Source organism: Rattus rattus, chromosome 3 (assembly GCF_011064425.1).
Source record: "Rattus rattus isolate New Zealand chromosome 3, Rrattus_CSIRO_v1, whole genome shotgun sequence".
NCBI lineage: Eukaryota > Metazoa > Chordata > Mammalia > Rodentia > Muridae > Rattus > Rattus rattus.
The window spans coordinates 7767065-7794564 of record NC_046156.1 but is presented as its reverse complement, the minus strand read 5'-3'; the positions used below and the strand labels follow the sequence as shown (position 1 = coordinate 7794564).

At 42.0% G+C, this 27500-nt stretch overlaps 2 protein-coding genes and 1 pseudogene across 2 annotated transcripts in view; 2 read left to right on the top strand and 1 right to left on the bottom strand.

Moving 5' to 3' along the window:
• Window positions 1-2200, top strand: part of LOC116895281 (ankyrin repeat and SOCS box protein 17) — an 11505-nt gene extending 9305 nt beyond the window's left edge. The window contains exon 3 of the mRNA XM_032896596.1: window positions 1967-2200. Coding sequence (XP_032752487.1) covers window positions 1967-2173 — 207 coding nt within the window. The 3' untranslated portion in view covers window positions 2174-2200. The remainder of the gene's footprint in view (window positions 1-1966) is intronic.
• A 5445-nt stretch (window positions 2201-7645) lies between these two features.
• The window catches only part of Msh4 (mutS homolog 4), a 47943-nt gene continuing 28088 nt past the window's right edge, over window positions 7646-27500 (bottom strand). Inside the window, 11 exon segments of the mRNA XM_032896546.1 lie at window positions 7646-8003; window positions 12404-12492; window positions 14286-14460; window positions 17769-17900; window positions 19143-19258; window positions 21239-21350; window positions 21352-21404; window positions 23741-23765; window positions 23768-23870; window positions 24902-25005; window positions 25950-26086. Of these exon segments, the coding sequence (XP_032752437.1) occupies window positions 7812-8003; window positions 12404-12492; window positions 14286-14460; window positions 17769-17900; window positions 19143-19258; window positions 21239-21350; window positions 21352-21404; window positions 23741-23765; window positions 23768-23870; window positions 24902-25005; window positions 25950-26086 (1238 nt within the window). The 3' untranslated portion in view covers window positions 7646-7811.
• LOC116897577 lies at window positions 16444-16567 on the top strand (annotated as a pseudogene).

Below are 27500 nucleotides of genomic sequence, written 5' to 3'. Positions count from 1 at the left end.
AGTAGAATATTTTAAAACGACAGCTCCATTTCTTCCCACAAATACAACCACATACCAAGAAATAGATTTTTCCATTCAAGATCCCAATGCAATTTAAGCATTATAGAAATATAAAGACATAAAATATTTATTCAACTGAAAATATCTCTCAGAAATACAGGTATCATTCCTTAATAACATTTTGGGACTACACCAAGTTAGAGAAGAAAATCAGCCATAAATTGGGAATGTTCATTCTTCGAAATGAAAATGACAGTATCAAACTGTATCTTGCCCATTAGCAGCAAGAATTTAATTAATCTGTATATAGAGGTTAGTCCTATCAATTTAACCAACTAGCTTAACAAGGAACCAACAGTTGTTCTAGTCTTTAAAAGTGTAAGATTAGAAATAGACTTATAAGAGGCATAAAATGCTGATTTTTAAATGCCTTGATAATAAATACTGATGTGTGGTCAGCTGTAAGGCAAACAAATTGTTCTGGTTATAATTGGCAACCTATTTTTGAAAGAGAACATACTTATTTTTATTTTTTTAATTTTTTATTGGTTTATTTATTTACATTTCGAATGTTATCCCCCTTCCTGGTTTGCCCCCTACCCCCTGCCTCTATGAGGGTGCTCCTCTACCCACGCACCCACCTCCACCTCCCTTCCCTGGCCTTCCCCTACCCTGGGGCATCCAGCCTCGACAGGATCAAAGGGGTCCCCTCCCACTGATGCCCCACAAGGCCATCCTCTGCTACACATGCAGCTGGAGCCGTGGGTCCCTCCATGTGCACTCTTTGGTTGGGTCCACGTGCTCAGTCTGACGGCTGGCTGCAAGCACCCTCGTCTGTATCGTAGGCTCCGGCAGAGCCTCCTGGAGAGCTGTTTCTGGTGCCTTCATTTGTCTTTACACCTTTGCTTCACAGTGACTGGCTGGTCTGCATGTTTACTGCAGAATACATGAATTATAACAAAAATACTAGGATAGAATTGATCAAAGTCACTTGAGAAGCACAGTCTATAGCCAGGCTCCAAACAACTGTAGTGAGAATGTCCAGTGGGGAAGCACAGTGTGGAAGGGGGTCAGGTTCACGCTGCCTGGGGAGCTGGTTCCTCTGCACCTCCACCTCCTCTCCTCATATCTGAGGCGTTTGGATGTCTACACCACACCTTCTTAAGCACAGACACTGAATCTACTTTGCATACCTGCTAACTATCTGAAGTACGTGCCATAGTTGAATATGCATTAGCAATTCTTTAATCACTGGATAAATAGTGAATATATGGACGTCTACCGTAAGTGTCAAGCGGCCTGGACAGTGAAGGTTTGTTTTGTTTTTAGCTTTTTTACTATTTTATGTGTGGTACAGTTGGAGGTCAGAGGGCAGTTCTGTAGAGTTGGTTCTCTCTTTCCACTGCTATAAAGGTCACTAGGAAAATCTCTCTTAATGCAGCAGTATCTTTTCCTTAGCATTTAATCTCCAAAACAGAATCTTTAAACAGATGTCTTCCTAAAACTTAAAAACAAAACAAAACCAACCCCTCCTGTTATTTGGGCGGGTGTCCACTGAGGCTCTGGCATTTTACGCGGTTGGGGTCCAACTGGGTAACATGTATGATTTACACCATCTGTTTCCAACTCGAAACCACAGAGTCCACTGTGGCTTTCCAGATGACTCCTGCATGTGGCGGTGGCGGTAGTGCCTCTAGAAAGGATGACAAGGCAGAAGATGATCCGTCTGAAATGAAGAGCTTACCTGTCCACAGTTTAAATTTTGTTTAGTGCCTTTCCACAGACCACTAGGAAAATAAAATCGGAATAAAATGCCTGTAAAGTAAAAAGGGCTTAGATAAAGGTTCTAAGGGTTATACAAACTCAGAATCTCCTTTCTGAATTTGAATAAAATATAAAACAAAAGTGCTGAATCCTTCAGACCATTTTAATCATTACAGATAGCATTTTCGTTTTTTTTCCCCAGACACAGCTGAACTTAGGAAGACGCCCAATTATTCAAAATTGGTTGGACTACATCCCTCCAACAAGATACAAAGATCCATGTGAACTCGTCCACCTCTGCAGAATAACCATTAGAACCCAACTGCTGGCCAACAATATGCTCCCAAATGGAATATTTTCGCTTCTAATTCCTACTCGTCTACAGAACTTCCTGAATTTAGAAAGCTAACATGCATCTTTATGCTGTTCCTTAGGATAATAGCACTGTACAATTTAGAAGTTAATAAATTGTTAACTTCACACAACTCCGCTGTGCTTCTGAGATGTGTTGTGGGGATAGAGGTGCCCAGCGGTTAAGAGCATTAGTTGCTCTCACAGCAGACCTTGGGTCAGTTCTCAGCACCCACAGGATGGCTAGCAATCACCCACACCTTCAGTTCCAGGGGCTCTGATGCCTGCTTCTGACCTCTGGGAGCATCAGGCATGCACATGGTATACACAGAAGACAGATCTTCATATGCCCTACGTAGAGCACTTTAGTTACCACACAACTTTACCCATTACCTCCCATGCAGTGTGGAATACATTCTGTGCAGTAGATAAAAGGAGGTCTACTGGGTATAATAACACAATATTCAGGAAGTGCTAGGCACTCTGGAGGAAAGCCTCATAAGGAGCTGAGACCACAGCAAAGCAGTCTTTACGGCCAAGAGAACCCTGCTCATCTCAACTGCAGAAGCTAGACACGTTTGTCAGTTTGCTGGAACTCAGAAGCTGCACATCACAGTCACTCCGACCCTTGGCTCTAGGCCTGAGATAAGCCCTCTGCCTTCCACTCCCCTGTGTTTTTTATCTAGAGCTGCGCACTACCTTGCTATAGATTTAATCTGTGGGACAAAGGTGTAACAAGCAACACGACTGCTGAGGTGAAATAAAGGAAGTGTATTAGCTGCTCTCTGTTGATGGGATTAGGCGCCATGACCAGAGCACTTACGGAAAGGTTTGGCTCACAGTTCAGAGAGGCTACATGTCCACCATGGGATGGGTTAGGGGTAGAGGGAGGCATGGTTCAAGAGGTAGGAAGCTGACAGATCACATTCAACTGACACAGGAAGCAGAAAGAGTAAGCAGAAAGTAAGGCAAGGCTTAAATTCTTGAAGTCCACCCCCAGTGCCATACTCCCTCTAGCAAGGCTCCTCATCCTCAAAGTTCTACAACCTTCCTGAACAATGCCACCAACTAGGGACCAAGTGCTATAGAGGATCATTCTCAATCCAAACACCACAGGAGGCCTGCTGAGACACTGAGGGCGGACACAGAGAAAGGCTGGGTTGTGGGCTCCTTATCTGTAACATAAACTCGGGCCAAAGAAAACTAGCAAAGACAGCAGTAGCTCTTAAAGCGAGGCGAGCTGCTTCCCAGTGCTCACCTCAGTCATGGCAGCTGGATGTCTTCAGCTCACTTGCTTTGCAGCATGCTGCTGCTGCACACAAAACAGCATAAGAGAAAGTAACTTTAAGAAATAAACTTTTTTTCCTTTGAGACTGGATTTCTCTGTGTAACCTTGGCCTTAGAACTTGCTCTGTAGACCAAGCTGGCCTCAAACTCACAGATATCTGCCTGTCTCTGCCTCCCCAGTGGTGGGATTAAATGTGTGCACCCTACCACCACCCCGGTTAATAAGCCTATTTTTAATTTAATATCTAAAACAAAAAGAGTTTTCAATGATGAACTCTTAGAAGTCGGTCTATTGGCACTGAACACTGGGTTAAAGGAAGGGTGATGTGTCAGCAATGATCTTGATACATCTCTATTTGCCCCTGAGTGTTGGACTGCTCAACTGTCCTCATGCTGTTCTGACTCTCTGCCTCCTCCCAATCTGCAAATACCTGTCCCTCTTCTGTGTCTTCTTACAAAGCTGCCATAAACCTGAATTATCTGGATCTAAGGATAAAATAATCCATTGGAGATGTTAATTAAGATGCAATGAATGAAGCCAAGCATGGTGAAACATATTTTTAATCCCAGCACTTGGGAGGCAGAGACAAGCAGAGATGTGGCCAGCCTGGTCTACAGAATGAGTGAGCTCTAAGACAGCCAGAGCTCCAGTTATACCCTGTCTCGAAAAGAAAAAAGAAGTGATTAAAGTTCAACTATTCTGATTCTCTTTCAAAGACACGGCAACAGGGAATACATAAGTAATTAAACAAGAGAGTATATATACTTAAGGCACAATGTGAATTTAATTCCTCAAAAAATATGCATTTCATTTGAATTATGACTTCTTGAATATATCTGGCTATTGATGTTGGAATAGTGAACCAACAGAAATAATAAACTTTTCTTTTTCTTTGAGACAAGGTTTCTCTGTGTAGCCTTGGCTGAACCAAGATTAATAAAATCAATAAATGGTACCCAGATCCTTCTGGGAGAGAGCTGGATTCTTAGAAGTGCTGACATTCCTGAGAGCACAGATGAAACCACCACTTATGCTTAAATTCCTGCTCAAGAGGAACCTGCCTGGGGCCCTCCGGATACAGGAACTGAAGAGCAGTCTGAGACAGGATCCTTCTGGTTTCTGTCTGTGCCCGGAGTTGACCCTGTGTCACAGCTCTCTGTACCCAGATGCCCCTGGCAGAGAGCTGGTCTCCTAGGAGTGCTGCCACACAGGCTCACAGGAGGGTCAAGCCACTGTCAGAGACAGCAAGACCAGCTAACACCAGAGATAAGCAGATGGCGAGAGCCAAGGGCAAGAACCTAAGCAACAGAAACCAAGGCCACTTGGCATCATCAGAACCCAGATCCTCCACCACAGCAAGATTTTGATTTAAAATTGCAACTCATGATAATGTTAGGGGACTTTAAGAAATATAGGACAACAAAGGTAAACAGGTAGGAGTCCTTAAAGAGGAAACACAAAAACCATCCAAAAAGGTGAAGGAATTGAACAAAACCATCCAGGATCTAAAAGTGGAAATAGAAACAATAAAGAAATCTCAAAGGGAGACAACCCTGGAGATAGAAAACCTAGGAAAGAGATCATAGATGTAAGCATCACCAACAGAATACAAGAGATGGAAGAGAGAATCTCAGGGGCAGAAGATACCATAGAAAGCATAGACACAAACATCAAAGAAAATGCAAAGTGCAAAACGCTCCTAACCCAAAACATCCAGGGAATCCAGGATGCAATGAGAAGATCAAACCTAAGGATAATAGGAATAGAAGAGAATGAAGATTCCTAACTTAAAGGGCCAGTAAACATCTCAACAAAATTATAGAGGAAAATTTCCCTAACCTAAAGAAAGAGATGCCCATAGTCATACAAGAAAGGATTGAAGGAGCTGAAGGGGTTTGCACCCCAATAAGAACAACAATATCAACCAACCCAAGCTCCCAGGGACTAAACCACCATCCAAAGAATACCCATGGCTCCACCTTCATATGTAGCAGAGGATGGCCTTGTTGGGTATCAATGGGAGGATTTGCCCTTGGTCCTGCCAAGGCTTAATGCCCCAATGTAGGAGAATGTTAGGGCAGGGATGCGGGAAGGGGTGGGTGGTTGGGTGGGGGAACACCCTCATAGAAGCAGGAGGACGGGGGTGGGGTGGGGGGATAGAGATTTTTGGACCAGAAATCAGGAAAGGGTATAACATTTGAAATGTAAATTTAAAAATATCCAATAAAAAAGGAAAAAAAAGAAAGTGGTGTGTGTGTGTGTGTGTTTAAAAACTCTATGAAGGTTAAAAAGATGGCTCAGTTGTTAAGAGTACTTCTTGCTATTTATTCCACAGGACCTAAGTTAGAATCCTAGGACCCACACTGGGAGTTTCGAACCATCTGATAACTCCATTTTGAGGGGTCCAATGCCCTGTCCTGGACTCTTCTGGTACCAAATGGCACACAGACAAAACACAGACAACGTGAACCAACCACAGCCTATGCAGTCTGTGAATAATTTTGTTGTTCCAATTACTATGAATATTGCAATTCCAAAATAAATGATTCAGGGTGTACCCGAGTCCAGGGACTTAGTTGTTTAAAAAAAAACAGAAAACTACAGGGTAGACCTGAGAGTTATGACTTTATGAGCAAGTCACTGAGGTGGAATTGTTACAGAAGCATTTGAGAAAAGAAAGGCTCTTTCCTCCTAGGAAATAACTGACATGGTTTGTTTTTGTTTTTGTTTTTCTCTTTTATAAAACAAGGATCTTTTGGTAAACTTGATATGGTGGTGAATGTGGCTTGCCTGTGAGGCACTGATTTATAAAAGAATCACACTCCTTTGAATGTGTGTTTATTTCTGGTTGTTTCCTCAATATTATAGCACCATAGCATTTGTGTGTATGGAGGTCAGACAACTGTGAATGAATCTCTCATTACTGTGTGTATGTTTACATGCATGTTTACAGGCATGTAAACCATGGTGTGTATGGAGGTCAGACAACTGTGTGGATGATTCTCTCATTTACTGTGTGTATGTTTACATACATACATGTTTACAGGCATGTAAACCACAGTGTGTATGTGGAGGTACGAGGACAACTGTGTGAATGAGTCTCTCATTACTGTATGTTTACATACATGTTTACAGGCATGTAAACCATGGTGTGTATGTGGAGGTCAGAGGACAACTGTGTGGATGAGTCTCTCATTACTGTGTGTATGTTTACATACATGTTTACAGGCATGTAAACCATGGTGTGTATATGGAGGTCAGAGGACAACTGTGTGGATGAGTCTCTCATTACTGTATGTTTACATACATGTTTACAGGCATGTAAACCATGGTGTGTATGTGGAGGTCAGAGGACAACTGTGTGAATGAGTCTCTCATTTCAGCACAGGTTCCAGGAACTGAACTCAGAAGACTGGGGTTTACATAATGAAGCAACTTCTGGCCTGAAAGAAATAAAATTTAAGCAAAAGAAGAATGTTCCCTGGGAATAGCCAAGAAAGGCAAATCGGCATCGTCTTCCTTTTATGTAATAAGCGTGGCCACAAAATGAAAACTAGAAAGGAGGTGACGAGCAACGGCCTGACTGCTGAGCACTGGACGCAGGGCTGCTCATGCCCCTGCCCCAGTCTCACTTGCTGCACTACAGTGCTTATCTCCACCTTGAGGGACGTCTTGACTCAGACCTTCCCAATCCCCAGCACCACTGTATGGAGTTCAGGGTCACTTGGTGTTAGGACTTGGAGACCCCAGTTAAGATGTGGTTAAATCATGAGCATCAGAACAGAAGGCAAAGGCTTACAGGAAGCTTCAGACCTAGTCTTTACTGTATATTTGAAGCTAGAATACTTCTGTTAACATTCTAAACATACACTCATAGGAACTACAAACTTAAGCTTACTTCACAAATGAAAACTATTGTACGACTTTTCTAACAAAAACTTTTCTTTAAAAATTTGTCCCTTTTTTTTGAATTGGATATTTTCTTTACGTATATTTCAAATGTTATCCCCTTTCCTGATTTCCCCTCTAGAGTCCCCCTATCCCTTTCCCCTTCTCCCCGCCTCTATGAGAATGTTCCCCCACCCATCCACTCCCTCCCATCTCCCTGCCCTGGCATTCCCCTACACAGGGGCATTTAGCCTTCACAGGGCTAAGGGCATCTCCTCCCATCGATGCCTGACAAGGTCATCCTCTGCTACATATGTGGCTGGAGCCATGGGTCCCTCCATGTATACTCTTTAGTTAATGGTTTAGTCTGTGGGAGCTCTAGGTTTTTTTTAAGCTATTGTAATAAATATTTTTCATTTAGAGTTCATAGGTGAACATTCTGAGGTTAATATACTATAATTTTCAATTAAAATATAAAACTGAGCAACTAAGATACAACCCTGTATACACTGTGAACTGATCACTCCTCAGTCTTCTCTGGAAGGTCCGCAGCCCTGGGAAAGTCCCCTTCATACTTCTTCTTGAGATTACTCAGATATGTCCGCAGCCTGTCCGGCTCCAACTGAGAGTTTCGAGCAACCTGGACAAGCCTTGTAGCCAGATGGTACACAGCTCTCTGCCTATCCATCTCAGGGGAACTCCTTCGGTTTTGCTGTTATCGAAATATGAGATTAAAAAATAAATGCATATTTAATTTATATTTTTGTATTATTTTATCTCATTTCATAGAAATAGGAACTCAAGGTCTCACACATGCTTTAAAACATGCTATCTTGGAGAATTAAATTTCTCATGTACATATACCTTTATGAAGGACTTGAATCCTTGCAATTGACATTTAAAGAAGAAATCCTTCTAAATCAATCAAATTCAGAAATGAAATACCAAAAAGTAAGAGAAACTCAGCAGAGAGAGGAGTCTGCAAACACATTTTGTTTTAGAGGTGTGGATGGGCAGTGTGGGCTGCTATGCAGGGACAGCTGTAAATGTCACCCGGGGATAAGATGAGCCCCAGAAAGCCACCTGCCAAAAGACACAGCAGTTGCAGCTAACAGAAAACATTGCCTGAGGAGCAAAATGCATTTGAAAATAAACATAAATGGAGAGCTATAATTATGACTGATTCTTAACAAACCATACTTAAGAATTTCTAAAAATTAATATTTAAAATATAGTCTAATAGGACTTAAATGTTGGACAGAAAGTAAGGGGTTTTTTTTTTAAACTTCTAATCTACAACTCTGACTGAAGTAGGTAAATCAACAATTTCTACCCTAATAACTTGGAAAATCTTAGTAAGTTTCCCAGTATTCTCTCTCTTAAAGTCTTTCTTGGTGGCAGACAATTCTCTCTGTAAATACACTTCCCCTCTTCCAACACAGTAAAGTGAGTAAACTTCAGTGCAGCAGAATAAGACAGTCATGTCTGGTCATCCGTTTGGTGCCTTAATTAATTACTCTTCTTTATATAAAAGCTGGGGTGTGTTTCAGGCACTGAAGCTTGTGTCTGCGTGTTTCTGGGCCTACAATCGTGTGCAGCGAATGTGCTAACGGAGCTCCAGCAGCGTACACTCTCGCAGTGCCTGTGAGTACTGTGTGGCCTGCCGTGAGCCTCTGACTGGTGGTTATGGGGAGGTCTGTAAGAGGGAGCGATGCGCAGTGCAGAGAAGGCAAGCTCACTGCCAGCACAGACCAGGAAAGCTCACAGAGGACAAGAACGTAGAACCAGTCTTGACTGACCGCAGTGCCAAAACTGGAGAATTCTGGGTAGAGAAACAGTCAAAGCAGGGGTAGTAGAGACCTGAAACACAACCAGGGAGATGACACACATCAGTAATGCAAATGACATGAAACTGACTGAGGTAGGATAAGGGTGGCATAAGCAAACAAAAGAAGACCCTAAAGCAAAACTGGGCAACCCAGAACCCCAGGCACCTTAAAACTGCATGCTCTGAGCAATTGTAGAAGACCTTAAAGGCTCAACTTCAACTTGTTAAGCGGTGTCTGACAGCTCCTGATTAGGCATGGTGACTATGCACTGAGAGACAATGTGGAAAGTGTACAGGGTGGATTAGGAAAAGAGTTAGCAAAAGTCTTAATGAAACGTGCTTGTGAGGAAGGGGCCACAAACAGCTGTAATGGAGAGGGGCACTTGGACGTGAAGACAAGAGCTTCTTTTTCCCCCCAACAGATGAAAATTTGATTTTTTATTTAAAAACTGATGAATATATTGAAGGGTGGCTGGCAAGATGCCTCAGAATGTAAAGGTGCTTATCACCAGACTTGATGACCTTAGCTCAATCCTTGGGAACACATGATAAAGAGAAGCAATTCCTGTTTCTTGTCCTCTACCCTGCTCAACAGCATGTGAGTTTAAATGATCATTAAAACATTTTTAAAAGATGTTATAAGAAATGTGGAGAAATGCACATGGATGCAGGGTTAGTGGAACTAGCAATGGAAGCTGCTGGGGAAAAGACTATGAACAGTGCAGACTGCACAGAAGGGGGCTGGAGGCAAACACCTTCCAAACCAACACACTGGGCACGTAAGAAAAGGAAGGGCGGGTGCTGGAGAGATGGCTCAGCGGTTAAGAGCAACGACTGCTCTTCCAGAGGTCCTGAGTTCAATTCCCAGCAACCGCATGGTGGCTCACAACCATCTGTAAAGAGATCTGATGCCCTCTTCTGGTGTATCTGAAGACAGCTACAGTGTACTCATATATAATAAACGAATAAATCTTTAAAAAGAAAAAAAGAAAAAGAAAAAGAAAAGGAAGGGCTCTTGTGGAGAAGGACAAGGTCCTGAAAGCCCCACAGGATCAAACTTTCCTGGGGAATAACCACTAGGCACCAGGTAAGAGCTGGGAAAAGACAGTGAAGCAGGGTTCAGGGGATGGGGATTGGGATATGGGGGATGGGATGTGGGGGATGGGGATGGGGATGGGTAAGCACAGAGAATAGGTGGTTTCTCATTAGTTACAGCTTAGGAGAAAGTTCAGTCTGTAAGTGAGTCATGGGAGAAGCAATACTTCTCCAGGAAGAGTACTGTCTGGAGCAGCAGTTCTCAACCTGTGGGCCATGATCCCCTGCGGAGGTTGAAAACCCTTTCACAGGAGTTACATATCAGATATCCTGCATATCGCATACTTAAATTATGATTTACAACAGTATAACAGTATCAAAATTACAGTTATGAAGTAGCAATGAAAATAATTTTCTGGTTGGGAGTCACCACAACATGAGGAAATGTATTAAAGGGTTATGTTAGACGATCGCTGACACAGAGCAGAAGGAAGAGATGTGCGTGAGAAGCAGTTGAGAAGATTTCTTTGAAAAAGCACTAAGCATATGTGAGAGACGGAGAGTCAAGTGAAGAAAACATGGAGGCAAAAGGGAAGACAGGCAGCTAAGAAAGTGGATCGTAGTGGGGAGGAAGGAGTAAAAAGTTACTTGACAATATCTGAAACAAGGTTTCTCGAAAAAGATGGCATTGGGGAAAACGCAGAGTCCAACTCGGGCAGGTGCAAGATGATGGGAGACAGAAACACTGCAGGGTCGCATCCAAAAGAACTCAAGATGACTGCGAGTTCTTTAAGCGTGCATCAGGAAATTATTTACAGACACAGGGTCATCAAATACTCAAAGCACATGGAGATGCCTTGACAAAGTCACCTAAGTCAGGCTGAGCAAGGGAACAGGATGAGTATGCAAATTAAGTTGAACATAGAGATTCGAAGTGGGAACACTAGCCCGCATGAGTACTCTCAACACCATTAGGGAGACTAAAGGGAAGAGAGAGCTGGTTGGTAACACGGGATACATAGCGTGGGATACAGAACATGGGGTATGGAACATGGGATATGTAACATGGAATATATAACATGGGATACAGAACATGGGATATAGACCATGGGATGTGGAACATGGGATATGAAGAATAGGTAACGAAAGGGTCTTCAGAATGAGAACAATGCCCAAAGGGCTGATATGTAATTCAAAAGATGATTCGGCAAGTAAAGTCACAGACAGTTCAGAAAACCAAAGGAAAAAAGCACACTGAAAAAAAATGATAAACTAAAACCAATCAAAACAAACAAAACTAAAAAATAAACCAAAAACAGCACAACAAAAAGAATGAAATGGACAAGTAACTATTCATGAAGAAACTTCCTACACTACAGTTAGCTCCACATACTCCACACTCTGGATTTTTCAAACACTATGAAACAAAAGAAAAAGGATTCGATTTGTAAGTTGACATGTGACTTCACTGTTGGACCTACTGTTTCTTAGCAAGCCACTTAACTTCTATGAACTTAAAAAGCTGAAAGCAGAATGATCCTCCTACAATTTACCATTTAGACATAGGACCATTTACTTCATAAAGAAAACAGGTTTAAGCTATGATAATGGAAAGAAGAGCTTTGAAAGGTAAAAGATTCGAATGTTGCAGTCTGCGTTTTAAATGCACATTTCAAACAGATTTGCTCTCCCAAAATAAAGTTAGCGGCAATTATTCACAGGAGCAGAACTCTGTCTGTTAAACACAACAGGAAGTTGAGATGTGAATGAATGGAATGATTAATAATAATAAAAAAGAACCAACTTCATCTTTTAAAGAAGAGATTTTCTTAATTAAAAATTGGACTTTCTATCTTAAATTTTTGATTATGAATATATTTAGATCAAAAGCCATAATAGTACATATTGAAATATTGTATGTACTTTCCTACTGTAACGTCATCCACCAAAAACAAAAACAAAACATGACAAAGCAAAAATCCACGCTAGAGTTAAACCTAGAAAGCAGCCAGCCTTCTGTTCTTGAGGCTGACACTCCCTGCCTGCAGCTCCTCCTTCCTCCTTCCCCGGTGCTGCCCTGGCTTCTGCAAGCTTACCCACCCTTGACTGCATGCACACCAGGGCAAGGCGGGCCTGAGTGGCTGTGTCTAGCTGCATGAAGTTCTTTACAGTAAGCTGTGTCATACAGCAAGCAAATGCAGACTTTAAGGTCTTATTTCTACAAAGTTTGGGAGGTGTTTGGTTTTTACCGAGATTTGCCTTGTAATTTGTGTTGTGATCTCTCTGGCATCCAAGACAATTGATGGCGGAAGTGAGGAGGCCTCTGCAGCTTTTAATCCTAAAATTACAGAAAATGGACATTAAATCATTGTTGCTGTGTAGTCTTGGCTGTGTGTTCTTCAATCCAGCAGACAGTTCAGTGAGCATGAAGTCCTCCATGACTACCTTATACAAACGCCAAGTGCCAACTCCCCCTCCCTCGGCAGGCGTCCTTCCACAGGCTTCCTAAGGATGCCAACAGTTTACTCTCTCTGCAGGGTCAGAAGCAGCAGAAGCAGCACCATGTTCACCCAAATGACTGATTTCTGTGCTTACTAAAATAGGGCTGACACTTGATAACTCACTGAATTCTGATGACTCCATATCCAGGACAGATTATCTCCATCTCACCCAATTCCCAGTTGAATGGAGAGTGAGAAGGCTTACTAACTATGTGATTCAGGAAAACTGCCCAGTTCATTTCCTACTTTAAATAGTAAAGCAGGTTTCATTTTCCTCATAAGAGCCATATCCATAGATAAAAGTGATTTTTGAAGACTTCAAATGTATGGAAAGTTGAAAATTTCCAGAACATGAGAATCTGCATGTTACACAGTTATTTACATAGAAAGTAGTTGACAAGAATTTAAGAATGTCATGGTTTGAAACACACACACACACACACACACACACACACACACACACACACAGAGAGAGAGAGAGAGAGAGAGAGAGAGAGAGAGAGATAGTTTGTATATGCTGGGTCCATGGAGTAGCAATATTAGCAGGTATAGCTCTGTTGGAGTGGGTGTGCCACTGTGCATGGGTCTTTAAGACCTTCATCCTAGCTGCCTGGAAGCCAGTGTTCTAGCAGCCTTCAGATGCAGATGTAGAAACCTCAGCTCCTCCTGCACCATGCCTGCCTGGATGCTGCCATGCTCCTGCCTTGATGATAATGGACTGAACCTCTGAACCTGTAAACCAGCCCCAAATGAATGTTGGCCTTGTAAGAGTTGACTTGGTCATGGTGTCTGTTCACAGTAAAGTAAAAACCCCAACACAAGACACACACACACACACACACACACACACACACACACACACACACACACACACACACACACACACACACACACACATCCTGGAACGTGCTCAGTAGACCAGGATTGCAGACTCAGAGATCCACCTGACACTGCCTCCCAAGTGATTAGATTAAAAGCATGCACCACCACCACCCAACTAATGTATTCCATTTTTAAGATTTTTAGATTTAACTATAAAATACCCTGAGAATAAAGTGACTATGGAAATGAGTGTATAGGAAGTACGATATGTAAAATTATACAATTTACAAATGCAATCTGTTGCACTGAGGCTGGAAAGACAGCTCAGTGATTAGAGCCCTCACTGCTCTTCTAGAGCACTGATGTTCAACTGACATTACTGACGTGACGGCTCACCACCATCTGTAACTCCAGTTTCAGAGGATCCGACACGCGATTCTGGCCTCCTTGAGCACCACCAACACAGGGGGTGCACATACATACATGCAGGCAAAAACCTCATACACATAAAAATAAACAACCTTTTTTTAAAAAAAAAAAAAACTTATACTTTCTACAAGCCAAGGCTCCCAGGGCTTTCTTGCGTTGTTCTAATGCTACAGTTCAGTTGTAATGTATCAGTTCAGTTGACATAAATGACAAGCAAAGAACATAAACCTATATAATATGAATTCGTCAAAGAAACTAGGCTGTTAGAAAGCATATAAACACAGAGAAGGATGTGGGACAGGCAAACAAAGGGGAAAGAGGTCTGCCTTAAGAGACGTGCATTGTCTTGATGTCTACATTTAAATTCTACATGCAGTACCATAGTTTTTTTCTTCTGTGAGTCCCCTGGAAAGTTTGTAAGTATACAAAATTGCGTCTTTATTTCTTGAGGTATTCTTCACATGCTGAACTTCAAAATGCATGTTTTCTACATTAAGATACAGGGTGTCTATATGGCACAGTTCCAGGAAATGGGTAGTGAAGAGTGTAAATGCCTAGAACATAACAAACAATGAGTATGAGTACTTTTAAATTATCTGCAAAACCTATTTCAACTATTTTTAAACATAACAATTAGCTTAACTTTCCAACAAGCTTGGCAAAGGCAGGAGTAAAACCATCATCTCAGAGATGGACATGTTCAGGTCATGGGTTTTCAAGTTTATATCCAATGAAAGGTCAACTTTGTTTGCACGTGCACAACATATGTGAAAGAGACTGCCAGGCATGGAGGAGCACACCTTTAATCCCAGCACTCAGGAAGCAGAGGCAGGCAGATCTCTGTGACTTTGAGGCTACTCTGGTCTACAAAGAGAGTCCAGGACAACCAGGGCTACAGAGAGAAACTCTCTCTCAAAAACAAAGAAACAAACAAAAAAATGTCATGAGAAAAAGACTAAATTCCAAAGTAAAGAGATAAAGTTGAGCAGAGATAAAGCGACTCGGAAAGGTGGCCACCTCTTAGGGAGGCGCCACAGCTCTGCCACAGCCTTACAGCACTTTCCTCAACACTGCGCCCTTCACACTGCGTCTCCTCCTAGAAGGACCAGCAGAACATGGAGTTAATGCACTTTATTAGGTATTTAAATTCTCAAGGCTTTTATTTTATGTTTGTTTTTTTTTCTTGTTTTCTTTTTTTGGTGCCAGAAATTAAATTCAAGGAGAAATTCCCTGAGCACTTGAGGGGCAAAGGCAGATAGAGCTCTGCGAGTTCAAGGCCAGCCCAGTCTACAGAGCAAGTTCCAGCGAGGACTGCACAGAAAAACCCTTCCTCAACAGCCCCTCCCCCCGAAAAAGAGCTATTACACTTAAGAAATAATAGAGGATTGGTTGAAATTTAAATGTCATAAATCCCAGCATCTGAAATGCTAAACCAAGAAAACTGCTGAGTTTGGGACCAGTTTGCAATTCACAGAGAATATAGGCCATCTAGTAAGGGTGTATAACAAGATTCTGTCTCAAAAGAAAGAAAATTAAATATTTGGCTGGCAAATGTCTCAACCAAAGATAACAGCAAAAAAGCATAAAGATTTGACAATATTACACATAGAAATTCCCCCCAATCCGTGACCAGTAGTTTGGATACAGCGGGGTGTGTCCTGGATAGGTTAACTGGTCACAGCTGAGCCTCAGTGTGGCAACCCAGGGAGATGGAGAGTAAGAAAGAACAAAGCTGAAGACATTTTGAATAAAATTTCCATTTTGAATAGGGGTCAAAGTTTAAGTTCCCAAGACCTTCCTAGGTAACTGACATGCTGGTTGGCTGAGAGAGAGAGGGATGTACATGGGTAACTGACATGCTGGTTGGTGAGTTGAGACATGAGTGCTAGACAAGATACTCTGCCATAGTGGAATAATCCAACCAATGGAGCAGCATAACTGAACCACGAAGACGCGTTCCTAAGGACGCCCTCTCCCTAACTGCTGGGATAGCTCGGCACATCTGCCCGCAGCATTCTGGCTCAGGGTCGCAGCTCAGCCCCTGAGTCTGCTCTGCAGCCCTGATTGATCAGTAGCAGCCTGAATACATCTTTGTGATCTGCTTAAATACTCACTAAGATGAACGTTTGAAGACACAGTCCGCTCCCGAGTCTGTGCTGTTGTCCCTGACTGAAATGCCTCTTGTCATTTCCTGGGTTTTGTTAGACTTCTGGACCCCAACAGAGGGCCCTTTAAGAGGAGTGGTTTAGTGGGAGATCACTGGACACAGCTTTTGGAAGGAGTTACTCCGGTCTTGTGGAGTGAAACTTATGGGAGTTGCTGACATAAAAGATTGGCCTTCAAACTGCTGAGCAGTGAATGACTGACAACAGTGTGCTTAGCGACACGCATCAAGGGCTGCAGATGCAGCTCTGTGATAGGGAGAGCACTGGCTTCCCAAGAGCCAGGCCATGACTTAGGTCCTTTTCAGCATGCACACATGCACACAAGACCTTTATAAGCTCTATTAGGTTAATTCAGTAAAAAAGTAACTTTCGACTGCCCCTAGAGCCCTTGCAGGCTTGGCTGCTGTGTCACGTGGACGTCAGCAGGGGCAGAGAGGAGAGATCTGTCTGTGCTCAGTGTGCTGACCTACGGGCATCTGAATGATTAACATTCACTGAAAAAAGTGAGCCTGCGTCTGGTGCCACAGATCCCATGAGGGAGTGAGTCTGAGACAGATGACCTCCCCATGGGGCCATGCAGGTGACCCAGGTAAGGAGCAAGCCCGAGATGACCACCAGTCTGGTGCTGTGCAGGCCTGAGGGTCTGGCCATAGCGGAGATGACCCTTCCTGGTGTCAGAATGCATGGGTAGGGCCTAACACTCCTGAGACTACACCTAAGGCAACCTCAGACCCTGAGCAAGCCCCGGGCACCACTCAGAGGAGCAGGTGAGTGGTGGAGAAATGAACGAGAAGGAGAAGCAGAAGGAAGTGGGCGCAGAGAAAAGAGACAGAGGAGACTCGAGGGTCGTGAGGAGCAGCCTGATGTGAGTGGCCGGTGATGCCTCCTCAGACCATGGTGGGGTGGTCCTGGCCTGTGTGGCAACAGAGGGTCACATCTGGGTCTGTGACCCTGCAGCAGCAAGGATCTGTTACCACCAAAGGACAGATAGCCAGGTCTAAGCCGCTGCCTGTGGACATGTTGATGTGTGATATAAGGTCTTGTTCATGTGAGAAATTCTGGCTGACATTTGAAATTACATAAAATATGTGTATTAACACTACTTTTATTAAATATATGAGATAGTTTTTCACCCTCTATAATGAACTATTGTGGACTCTTGTTTAAGGTTAAAAAAACTCCTTAAAGATGCTTTAAGGTATTTTTTAATTATGAAAATGTGCTTTTACATTTCTCATATCTAAATATATTTTAAATAGTCATCTATGAAATAATTTTTCCAAATTAGCTCAATAACAAAGCAAAATAACTTTTACAAGATTCAATGAGAACCTGTTTTCTTTAAAGGATGCTGTTTCCTCTGGGTATTTTGTTCTATGATGCCTCAGAGATTGTTACATGTGTAACGTGCTGTCTTCAAATTGTCAGATTCTGTAATATGTAACATCTTCATATTTTGTTATTCGATTTGATTAAATTAAAGCCAACTGACTTTTGCACTATCTGTAGGTCTCAATTTACTCATTGATTTCTTGTATACACAACAGTAATTATTTCTACTTTCACCAGAAATCAAACAAAATCCCTGTAGTATGCCTTTTTTACCCAAAATTGTTTAAAGAGCTATTTTTGGGTGCTGACACAATGCGATCATGTTGCATACATGAAACAGGCCATTTAGGATGAACAGGGCATACCTTTGTGCTCAGCAGATGCTCACAGACAGCATAAGAAATCCCAATCCCTTCTTCTGTATTAGTGCCTCTGCCAAGCTCATCAATCAGTATGAGTGACTTGTCGTTAGCATTGTGAAGAATATATGCTATCTGGAAGACATAATTTTAATACTATTCATTAAACCCAAGCAATGCTGTTCTCTTAAAAAACAGGGAAATTGGTCCCTTTATAAATATGTCTGAAATTTATTTTAATAGAGAAATCCTGCTGAGCAGAAAATAACATATTGCTTCTCTTTCTGGCAATCTTATAACTAATAATTCCATTTGAATACTCCATATATAAAAAACAGACATCTACATATGTATGAGACAACAAAACAGTATTATCTATAAAACATGAAGAAGCACATCAGTGAACATTAAATGCTTAAATAAGACACAAAGATGGTCGTTTTCTCCACAAATTACCAATCACCGTTATATACAATGTTGAAAACCAATTCAAAATATATTTACTTGAAAACATACTTATATTTTAAAGACAGAACAAGATATTAAAAAACATATTTGTTTAACAAATTTAAATCCCTGGCCAACAAACAACAAGACTTAAATTGATAGAAATTCTTTCCCTCTGGAGAATATCATCCTCTTTCTCAAATACAGACTTCCACTCAATTGCATTATAACAGACTAGCTTTTTGTGCAAGCAGGCTCTATTTAAAAGATATGCTTCCTAGGAGACAGAAGCACTCAGCTACACTGCCAGCACTTAGGAAAGACAGAGGCAGGTGGATCTCTGTGAGTTCGTATTCCAGCCTGGGAGGGCTAGAGATAGTGATATCCTTTCAAAAATAAATAAATAAAAGACAAACCTTCATGTATCTAAACTATTGATAGAATCCTCACAGGCATTCTATACATGCTAAGTAAAAAATAATGTGTTTTTTTAAAACCTCACCTTCTATGACACATCAGAAAAGAAACCTAAGTCACAGTGATGCATGAACCTTCCGAGCACAGACGTTATAAGTGCTCTGCCTTGGGCACAGGTAGGGTTTACTCAGATCAGAAAGGGAAGGGTATACATGTTTGTAGGGGAGCAAGCATTCTCATTCCCTTGTTTGTATGGGCAAAAGACAATGACTTTAAAGCTAACGGACAATTGATTCTATGTGAAAACACCACTGCCTCTGAAAAAGCCTGTCGATACCCCACCATGGCCGCCCAGAGCTGTGTTTTCAGAAGCATCGGCTTCCATTTCGCCCAGGACTCACTATAGAAGCTGTGTCTGACTGCCCTGGCCTTTAGGGAACTGAAGCGCACCAGTAACTCTGATGCTCGGACACTGATGTGCTTCTAAAGAAAGGGAATATTGCTTAGTTACCTCTTTTCATTTCTTTTCATAAATGCTGAAGAGTTTGTTTCAATATCATCATCAGTGCTGATTCTCAGAAGATCTGGGCGCAGCAATCCTGAAGGAGGCGACTGTGCTGGGACGAAGGAGCCTGTGAAAGAGAAGCAGCACCTTCCAATAGACAGGAAGGTACTGACAGCACGCTGCCTCACAGAGTGCTGGACGGGAGTCAGAGACGTCTGGCTCTCTGTCACTGTACAAGCTGGGACTTAAACCCTTTCGTGACAGAGAAGACGAAATGCCTCTGGTACCTGCCCAAGTCACGAGAAACCCAAAGATTGTAGGCTGACAGATGCCCAGCCACATCAAAAGAAAGCAGCCACTTTAACCTTCATAAAGGATTAGTTATTAGCTAACCGATGTAAATCATGTTCAAGAGAGAAACAAACGAAATCTGAAAGAAACATGTGAGGGCCAGGCTGATGAAAATCACTGTAAAAACACAAATAGTTGTGTCTGTGCAACCATGCAGAAATGTGTCCAAAGCAGGACAGTAAAAAACCAAAAGAAAGATGAGTTATATTCCATGAGTCTATTTCATGCTATTGAGCTATCTACCTCCATTTGAAAGCAGAAGATCTGAGTGCAACCCATTTTTCTACATAATGACATGAAAGTCATTCTAACATCATAAGACAAAACAAAAATGTAGAATGGGAAACATCTCACAGAGCCCTGTGTAGATAAAGGTGATGTAATGGGAGGAAATGCAAGTGAAATTAGTCCTGATCTGGGCAAAAGAAGGATGGGGACAGGGCCTGGCTGAGGAAGAAAGGCCCACTGAGGAGGTCATGTAGCCTGTAGCCAGATTAAACTTCCTCTCCCTTAATAAGGTCCCATCCAGCAGCACTGCCTGTGGTCTCTAGCTTGTCCTTCCTGCCTTGGTCTCAGGATCCACCAGTTGGTGATCACACACTACACACACAACACAGTGTAACAGACAGGGGCCCCAGGACAGCTTTCAACAGTTTACATTTGCACTCAGGTCTGACAATACACACACACACACACACAGACAGACAGACAGACAGACAGACAGACAGACAGACAGACAGAGACACACACACACACACACACACACACACACACACACACACACCAGAATTTAAGATGAAAGGATAAAAAGTAAACTAAGTGCCCAGATGGAAGGAACACCTAGCACAGGAAGAGGAGGTCACTTGGGAGACATAAGAACCAGATCAGGGCTACTGAGTGAAAAGCATGCGAAGCCAGGTTTCAATTTAGCAGTGATTCTCTGTCCTCTCATATTCCCCTTCTCCTTTTCTTAAGAGGGATCTCTACAGCCCAAGGGTTTCTAACCACATATGAGCTTGGCTTCATCCTGCTTCTCCACCTCCCAGTACTGCTGGGATGTGGTGAGCTGCCATGACTGGCCTCCATAATTCGGCAATCAGTTCTCAGAAAAATTAGCTGTAAGACTTATGTTAGATCTCAACATGAAGACATATGTAACAGTGCTGGAGCATTGGTAGGCATTTACCCACATGTACATGCATACACACAAACACACATTATACATACTTATATACATAAGGAGAAAGTCTCTATGCCCAATGTTGTAATGTTTAGAAAATGTCATGTGGTCACTAAAAATAGTTTATCCTACTCACGATTTGGTGTCTTGGGTATTTTTTCTATTGCTATAAAAAAACAGCATGACCAAGGCAAATTTATAGAAGAAAAAATGTACAGAGGCTTACAGTTCCATAGGGGTGAGTCCATGACCATCATGGGGGGGGGCATGGCAGCAGGCAGGCATGGCACTAGAAGAGAAGCTGAGACCTTGGACTTATCCTCCGGTTGGAGAGAGAGAGAACTACCTGGGAATGGCTTGGCTTTTAAAACCTCAAAGTCCACTCCCAGTGAGACACCTCCCCAGCAAAGTCACAGCCCTAATCCAGCAGCAGCTCCATAACTGAGTTACACACCAGAGATGGAGCCCAGGACCAGAGCAGGCCCACAAAGGAGGCTGGGCCCCAGGCCCATGTGAGCTATGGGATCGCTTCTGTTCAAACTCACAACTGGCAATCATACAGTGAAGTGCAGCTACCGATCTGGGCCATATGATCTGACAAAAGAGCAATCTGCTTTAAGAACGTGGATTTCCAATTATATTTGGTCCAGTGATGATCAGAAATGCTACATCCTTCTGTGATATATGTGGCCGTTTGGTAACAGGTTTCTTGCAGATATTTTTTCAAGAATGGGATGCCATCCTGTTTACGGCTAAAGTCAGTAAATTTGGTCGAACTGAAAAAGGGGGGGTTTAAAGTTGAATACACACACACACACACACACACACACACACACACATATTGTGGTATATACATGGGGGCTGGGCCAAGTAATTTTTTTTTTTTAAAGATTTATTTAGTATGTATACAGTGTCTCCTGCATGTATGCCTGAAGCCCAGAAGAGGGCACCATAGATCCCATACTGTAGCTGTCTCAGACACAACAGATCTGATTACAGATGGTTAGAGCTACTATGTGGTTGTTGGAATTGAACCTAGATTCCTGGAAGAGCAACCAGTGCTCTAACTGCTGAGCCATCTTTCCAGCAGCCTGGCCTTTAGTAACTTAAGGAGCCTTAATTTGGGACAGTAAGTTACTACTATATTCCAGGCAATTTTGAATCTCCTTAATTAGAAGTAAGAGGAATTTATTATTTTAATTACTCTAGAGAAATGTAGTTCTTCACTGTCCTATTTCCAAAAACAACTTGAGGAACATCTGTAAAATTAAATGAACCATAAGGCCACTGGGTAATGTCTTCAAAAGAACGAACATCTCTAATATAGAATGTTTAATTTAGGAGGCCTAAATATTGCTTCCCATTCAACCATTTAGTGTTGAAAGCAGAGTGAACAAAAGTGGGAGCCAAACAAAAGTAATATTCTTGTCCCAAATCTTGAAAATATGTCTAAAAAACCTATTTTGGAAATGGAAACCAAGTACAAAGGACCTGTTAGGTGACAGAGGGATCTCTCTGAGAAATGGACTGCATGGGTAAGCTTCAAACTCATCACAGACTGAGTTGGTACAGAAAAAAACCAAAGGATCTTAAAAACTACTACATTTAAATTTAGATATATTTCTCAAATTAAATAGTAGGTTACTTAATAATTAACAAAACAATTATTAGAACAGCAAATCCTGGGCATGGGACATGTCCAGTTGATAGAGTGCTTACAAAGTCCATGCCAGACTGTTTACAGTGGGCATGCCAGCATGCGTGAGGTGGGCGGTCTGAAGGTAGGGCCATCCTCACTCTCTAACTCGTGTTCAACAGTCTGCAACACTTGAGATCCCAAGGTAAAAGTTCTGATCCCAAAGAAAATGTGAAAGAATAAAATATTCCATCCTAAGACAGCAGTGAGAAAAGTTAGTATCTATTATTTATTGTTTGCTAGTATCATTTGGCATTATTAAAATTTATGTTTAGGGAAGTATAAAAAATTTTGTAGGTACTTCCCACAAAACAAATCAATGTAATGGTACTGAGAGATGGTTCAGTGGTGAAGTAACTTGTTACTTAGAGAAGACCTGGGTTCAGTCTTCCCAGCACCCACATAGCAGCTCACAACCACCCATAACTTCAGGTGACCAGATCCTCTCTTGCCTCCAAGTGCACTGCATGCATAGGTGCAACAGACATATTTATGCACACACATACATACATACATATATATATATGTATGTATATATCAAAAATAATCTTTAGAAAACAACCACAATGTAACAAATCAGAAATGTTGTTAAATTAATCACAAATGTTAATTTTAACATTATTATGCCTGCAGTTACTCAACCATAATTAGCACACACTAGGTCTAGGTGTTTGCATGATAAACATGGGTGAGTTTCATAAGAAGTTTCAGGGGCTAACTCTACTGGAATGGTGATCTGACATTTGGAAAATGGCATACATTTGCAGAAAGGCCTTATACAGACTTGGGGTGTGAAATGTAGCACAGATCTTAGTTTCTCTGTGCCCCAGAGCTGAGAGATGTGCACCATGCAGATTTGCTTCTGTTAGTAGTCAGTATACGCTACTAATGAGTATCCAGGTTATAACTTTTGAATCATGGCCACTTCAGCAGTCTTTCTTACTTGGGGAAAATCTTTAAAAAATTACTGTAGTTTTGTTCTTTTGACTCTACAAGTTTTAAATGAATATTATTTGAATTTAACTTCAAATTTCATAGATTATTTTTACAACAATTATGTGTTTGTGTGCTTGTGCTTGGGCATGTGCATGTGATACAGCAACCTAGGCAGCCAGGTGTCTGTCCATGGGGAAGAGTTACAAGCAGTGGTAAATTATGGGAATCAAAACTCAGGTGCTGGAACAAAGGAGCAAGTATTCCCAGTCATAACCTATCTATCCAGCCCCTGAGACTTTTAAATGTTGATTCCATGATCTCAGTACAGTGTCATAAAGAAACTATCTTAAGTAAAAAAAACAAACCATGCACAACTGTTCTATAAAGTTGAACAAAATCCCAAACTTCAGTATGCCACATACTTTTTCTTTGTCAAAGTGCATAACTCATGTAGTCTGAGAGAGTGCAGTAAAATGAGCAAACGACAGCAGCATGTCCAGCATTGACACTGTGTCCGAGGAGTTTGCATAAGCAATGGATGTGCTCGAGATCTCACTGAGCAGCTTGTACACTATCCTGAAACACAGAGCGGACAAGGAGATGAGCAGGCTTTAATTGCTTAAGAACAACAGCATTACAGTTGTACTCACAAGAAAAGTCCATTGTTTTGGTTGGCTCATTTTAGATAAAATATCGTGTCTCAGTTCACCATCACATCTATCAGATAAAAAAATCCATCATTTCTTCTATATTCATTGTTGAAATGATGGCCTCATTAAATATAAAACAAAACAGACATTTTCAAATAAATAATGTACTTTAGAAAATATAAATATTTTACTAGATATAATCCAGTGCTCATTATACATCTTTTATGTTAGTAATCTTCTCACACACAAAACATAAACACATATAAACATACAGACAGAGACACACAAAACACACACACACAAAGACATTAGGGGGAAGGGGCGAGGAAAGAGAAACTCAGACAAACAAAGGTCACATACACAAATAAACATAGATTACCCCCGTATTTAAATCTGTCATTGTTTAGATTTTATGAGCAAGGGTTATGATGTAATACACTCAGGATTATTCCTTCAAAAGGATGCAGAATTTGTATTAATAGTATCTGAGGCTCCAGGACTTGAGACTTTGAAAGCCATATCTTCCACTCCATCTCAGTCTATACCAGTTCTAGATGTTCTGTCTCTCCGATATTCAAAGCTACTGTTCCATGGACAAGAGAAGAGCTGGCACTATTGTGATGCTGCCTTAGAAATACCAGAATGTGAGAAGCCAACGCTCAGGGCATGGGAGAAAATAAGCTGAATTAAGCCCAAGAGAAGCTCATGCTTTGCACAAGCTTTGCACAATGGCGCAGGGCCCCGTGCAGAAGTCCTGGGAGTCCAGCTAGCTCTTCCTATTGCCTCCCCCTCATGCTTCCATGAGGTCCATTTGTTCTCAACACAGTGGCAGGCTTTCTGTTCTAACAGTCACAACTCAACTGCCTGTAATAAGACAGAGTCAATTAATTAAACCTATTATAGTTCCCCTAACTAAACCAGTTTAATTCTGTACTCAAATACTTCAAATGCTCTTACATGTAGGTCATGTGATAGATTTCTCGCAAAGACTCTTGGCATCTTTCATTCATTTTAATTAAATCTGCTGATGTAAAGCTATATGAGTTTTTCACTTTAGAAATCTGTAGGGAGTTAAAAGCAATGTCAAGCTACGTGTACATGCACATGAGGTAAAACACACAGCTCATAGGACGGGAAGGTCAGTGCTCAGATTAACCACTTTACTTTCTAGGATAAAGTAGTACAAGGAAATTCGAAACACTGTCTGTGAAAATAAAAACAAGATCATGTAAAGAAAAAGCAAGATATTTCTAACCCAAGCTCTCCAGCGCGACTGACTGGTAAGTTCTGACATGGCCTTGCGGACTGCATCTCATTGGCAGGTGACACACATGGTGGACAGCAGGGACCCTCTGTGACCCCACTGTGACTAGGACCCTCCTCAGCCCGTGTCCCCTATGGAACCTTACTCAGAGTCTAGCTCTGTGACCTTTTCATGTCCACCTCACAGTAAGACAGTGTCTGTGTGTACTGTCTGTGTGTGCAGGAGAGTGTGTCCACAGGAAAAAGTCCTCCATAGTCACAGGCTTAAAAACACTATGAAAACAAGCGTATTTCCTTACTGCAGACATTCTTAAACCTTTCACAGGAAAATGAGTCTGGAAAACTGTGTAAAATAAGAGGTAGGTGAGGTCCTTCAGCAGGTAAAAGAACTCACAGCCGAGCCTGGAGACCTGAGGTCAATCCCTGGGACCCACAGGGTGGAAGGAGAGACCTGACTGGCACAAGATGTCCTCTCACCTCCAGTGTCACATATAAAACAATGATATTTAACAATTTTAAACAAAAGGCACTCCAATGATTTCCTAAATTTTGTCAAAAAACATCTTTTGGACTTTGTTTCATTTGCCTTTTGCCTCCTTCAGTTGTCCCCTCAAGGAGTCAGTATGGTGTGGCTGCTCAGTGGGGTACAGTAGCAAAGCCACGCCCCAAACAGAAGCCTGGAAAGTCTACCGTCAATTCCACGAAACCAGGAACAGCCATTTCCTTGGCACTCCGAGTTAACCTTAATAAACTCTGAAGGAAGCTGGTCACTGGAGAGCGCAGCGCAGTCTGTGGTCATCTGGATGAAAAACCCCCTCGCGGAGCTGAAGCTGGTCCGTAAGGGAAGGCTGTACTTCTCTGCGAGCTGTGATATCATTCCTAGGGACCAGAAACCAGGAAAACAAGAATCTCCCGATGGCAAATTTCCCTGCAGTCATAGCCTTTACTTATTATTTTATACACAAACAGGAAACTATTCTTAGTTTTTTTTAAACAGTAAAAAAATGTTAATGTCTAAAAGATGTGGAAAGTCCCCTTAAAACGCTGCTGTCTGATGTGTGTTTCTAAAGAAGAAATTATAAAAATTAAAACAAGAGAGAACAAGAATAGTAGTATTAGAGTTCTGTCTCGTTACTCGACTGTTCAGGAAAACAGAAGCCACATAAACTGCAGCAGCTCGAGTCTTCCCACGGACCCTGCGCCCCTACACAAGCTCCTGCTGGCTTTCCTGCTTTCCCAACCGACTCACCATTTGGGGCCTAGACATTTCACCTGGCATTTGCAGCTACATTTCTCTTTACAGTGGCCATGCCTATCTAATAATTGGTAAGTTTGTTAATTAGTATTATTTTTCTGTTAACTTTGTGTCTTGTTAGGGTTCCTATTGCTGTGATAAAACACCTTGACCAAAAGCAATTTTAGGAAGGAAGAACAATTTTGAGGTGGCACCCCATCACTGAGAGGAGTCAGGGCGGGAACCTAGAGTGGGATCTGTGCAGAGACCATTGAAGTCTTGCTGGCTTGCTCTCATGACTCCCTCCCAGTCCTAGTGAGCTGGACCCTCTGCTATCCATCATGAAACAGGAAAATGGACTTGTCCATAGGTCAGTCTGGTAGGGACATTTTTTTTCAGTTGATGTTCCCTCTTCCCAAATGACTCCAACCTGTGTGGGGCACAAGCAGCCTGCACACCCAGCACTCTCGTCTTGGACCTTCTATCACCTTTCACTGTGCATTCCCAGACCCCGGCCAGTGTGCGCACGCTGTAGGAGCTCAGTAAGTACGCAGTGAGTCACTAGTAGCTCAGATGCTAAGCCTCTGATAAAACTGGTGCCTGCCGCTCCTGGCTAAAGCACATTGATAATCTCTATTCTCCAGAACTCCCATGCACATGATTTCCCCTCCAGTACTCTGACATCATTCCTTTTATTCTAAGATGGCACCTCGCTGGGTAGAGCAGGCTGGCCTGTGTAGACCGAGCTGGCATCAAACTCATAAAGATTTGTTTCTGCTCGCCCTTAAGTTCTGGGATTAGAACGGTGTGCCACCAGGTCTGATGATAGCACTGCTTTTTTTCAACTTAATATTTTTACTGATTATCTGGGAATTTCAAATAATACACCCAGACTACACTCATTTTCCAGTCTTCCCAGATCTATCCATCCACTGTTAATTACCTCATCCTTCAAAAAAAGAAAAGAAGGCAATTTGTATTGCCCATAATAGACTCACTGAAGCATGGTCAAACAACATTGGTTTTTTCAAAGAGGCTTTTTAGAGAGCAATGTGTATT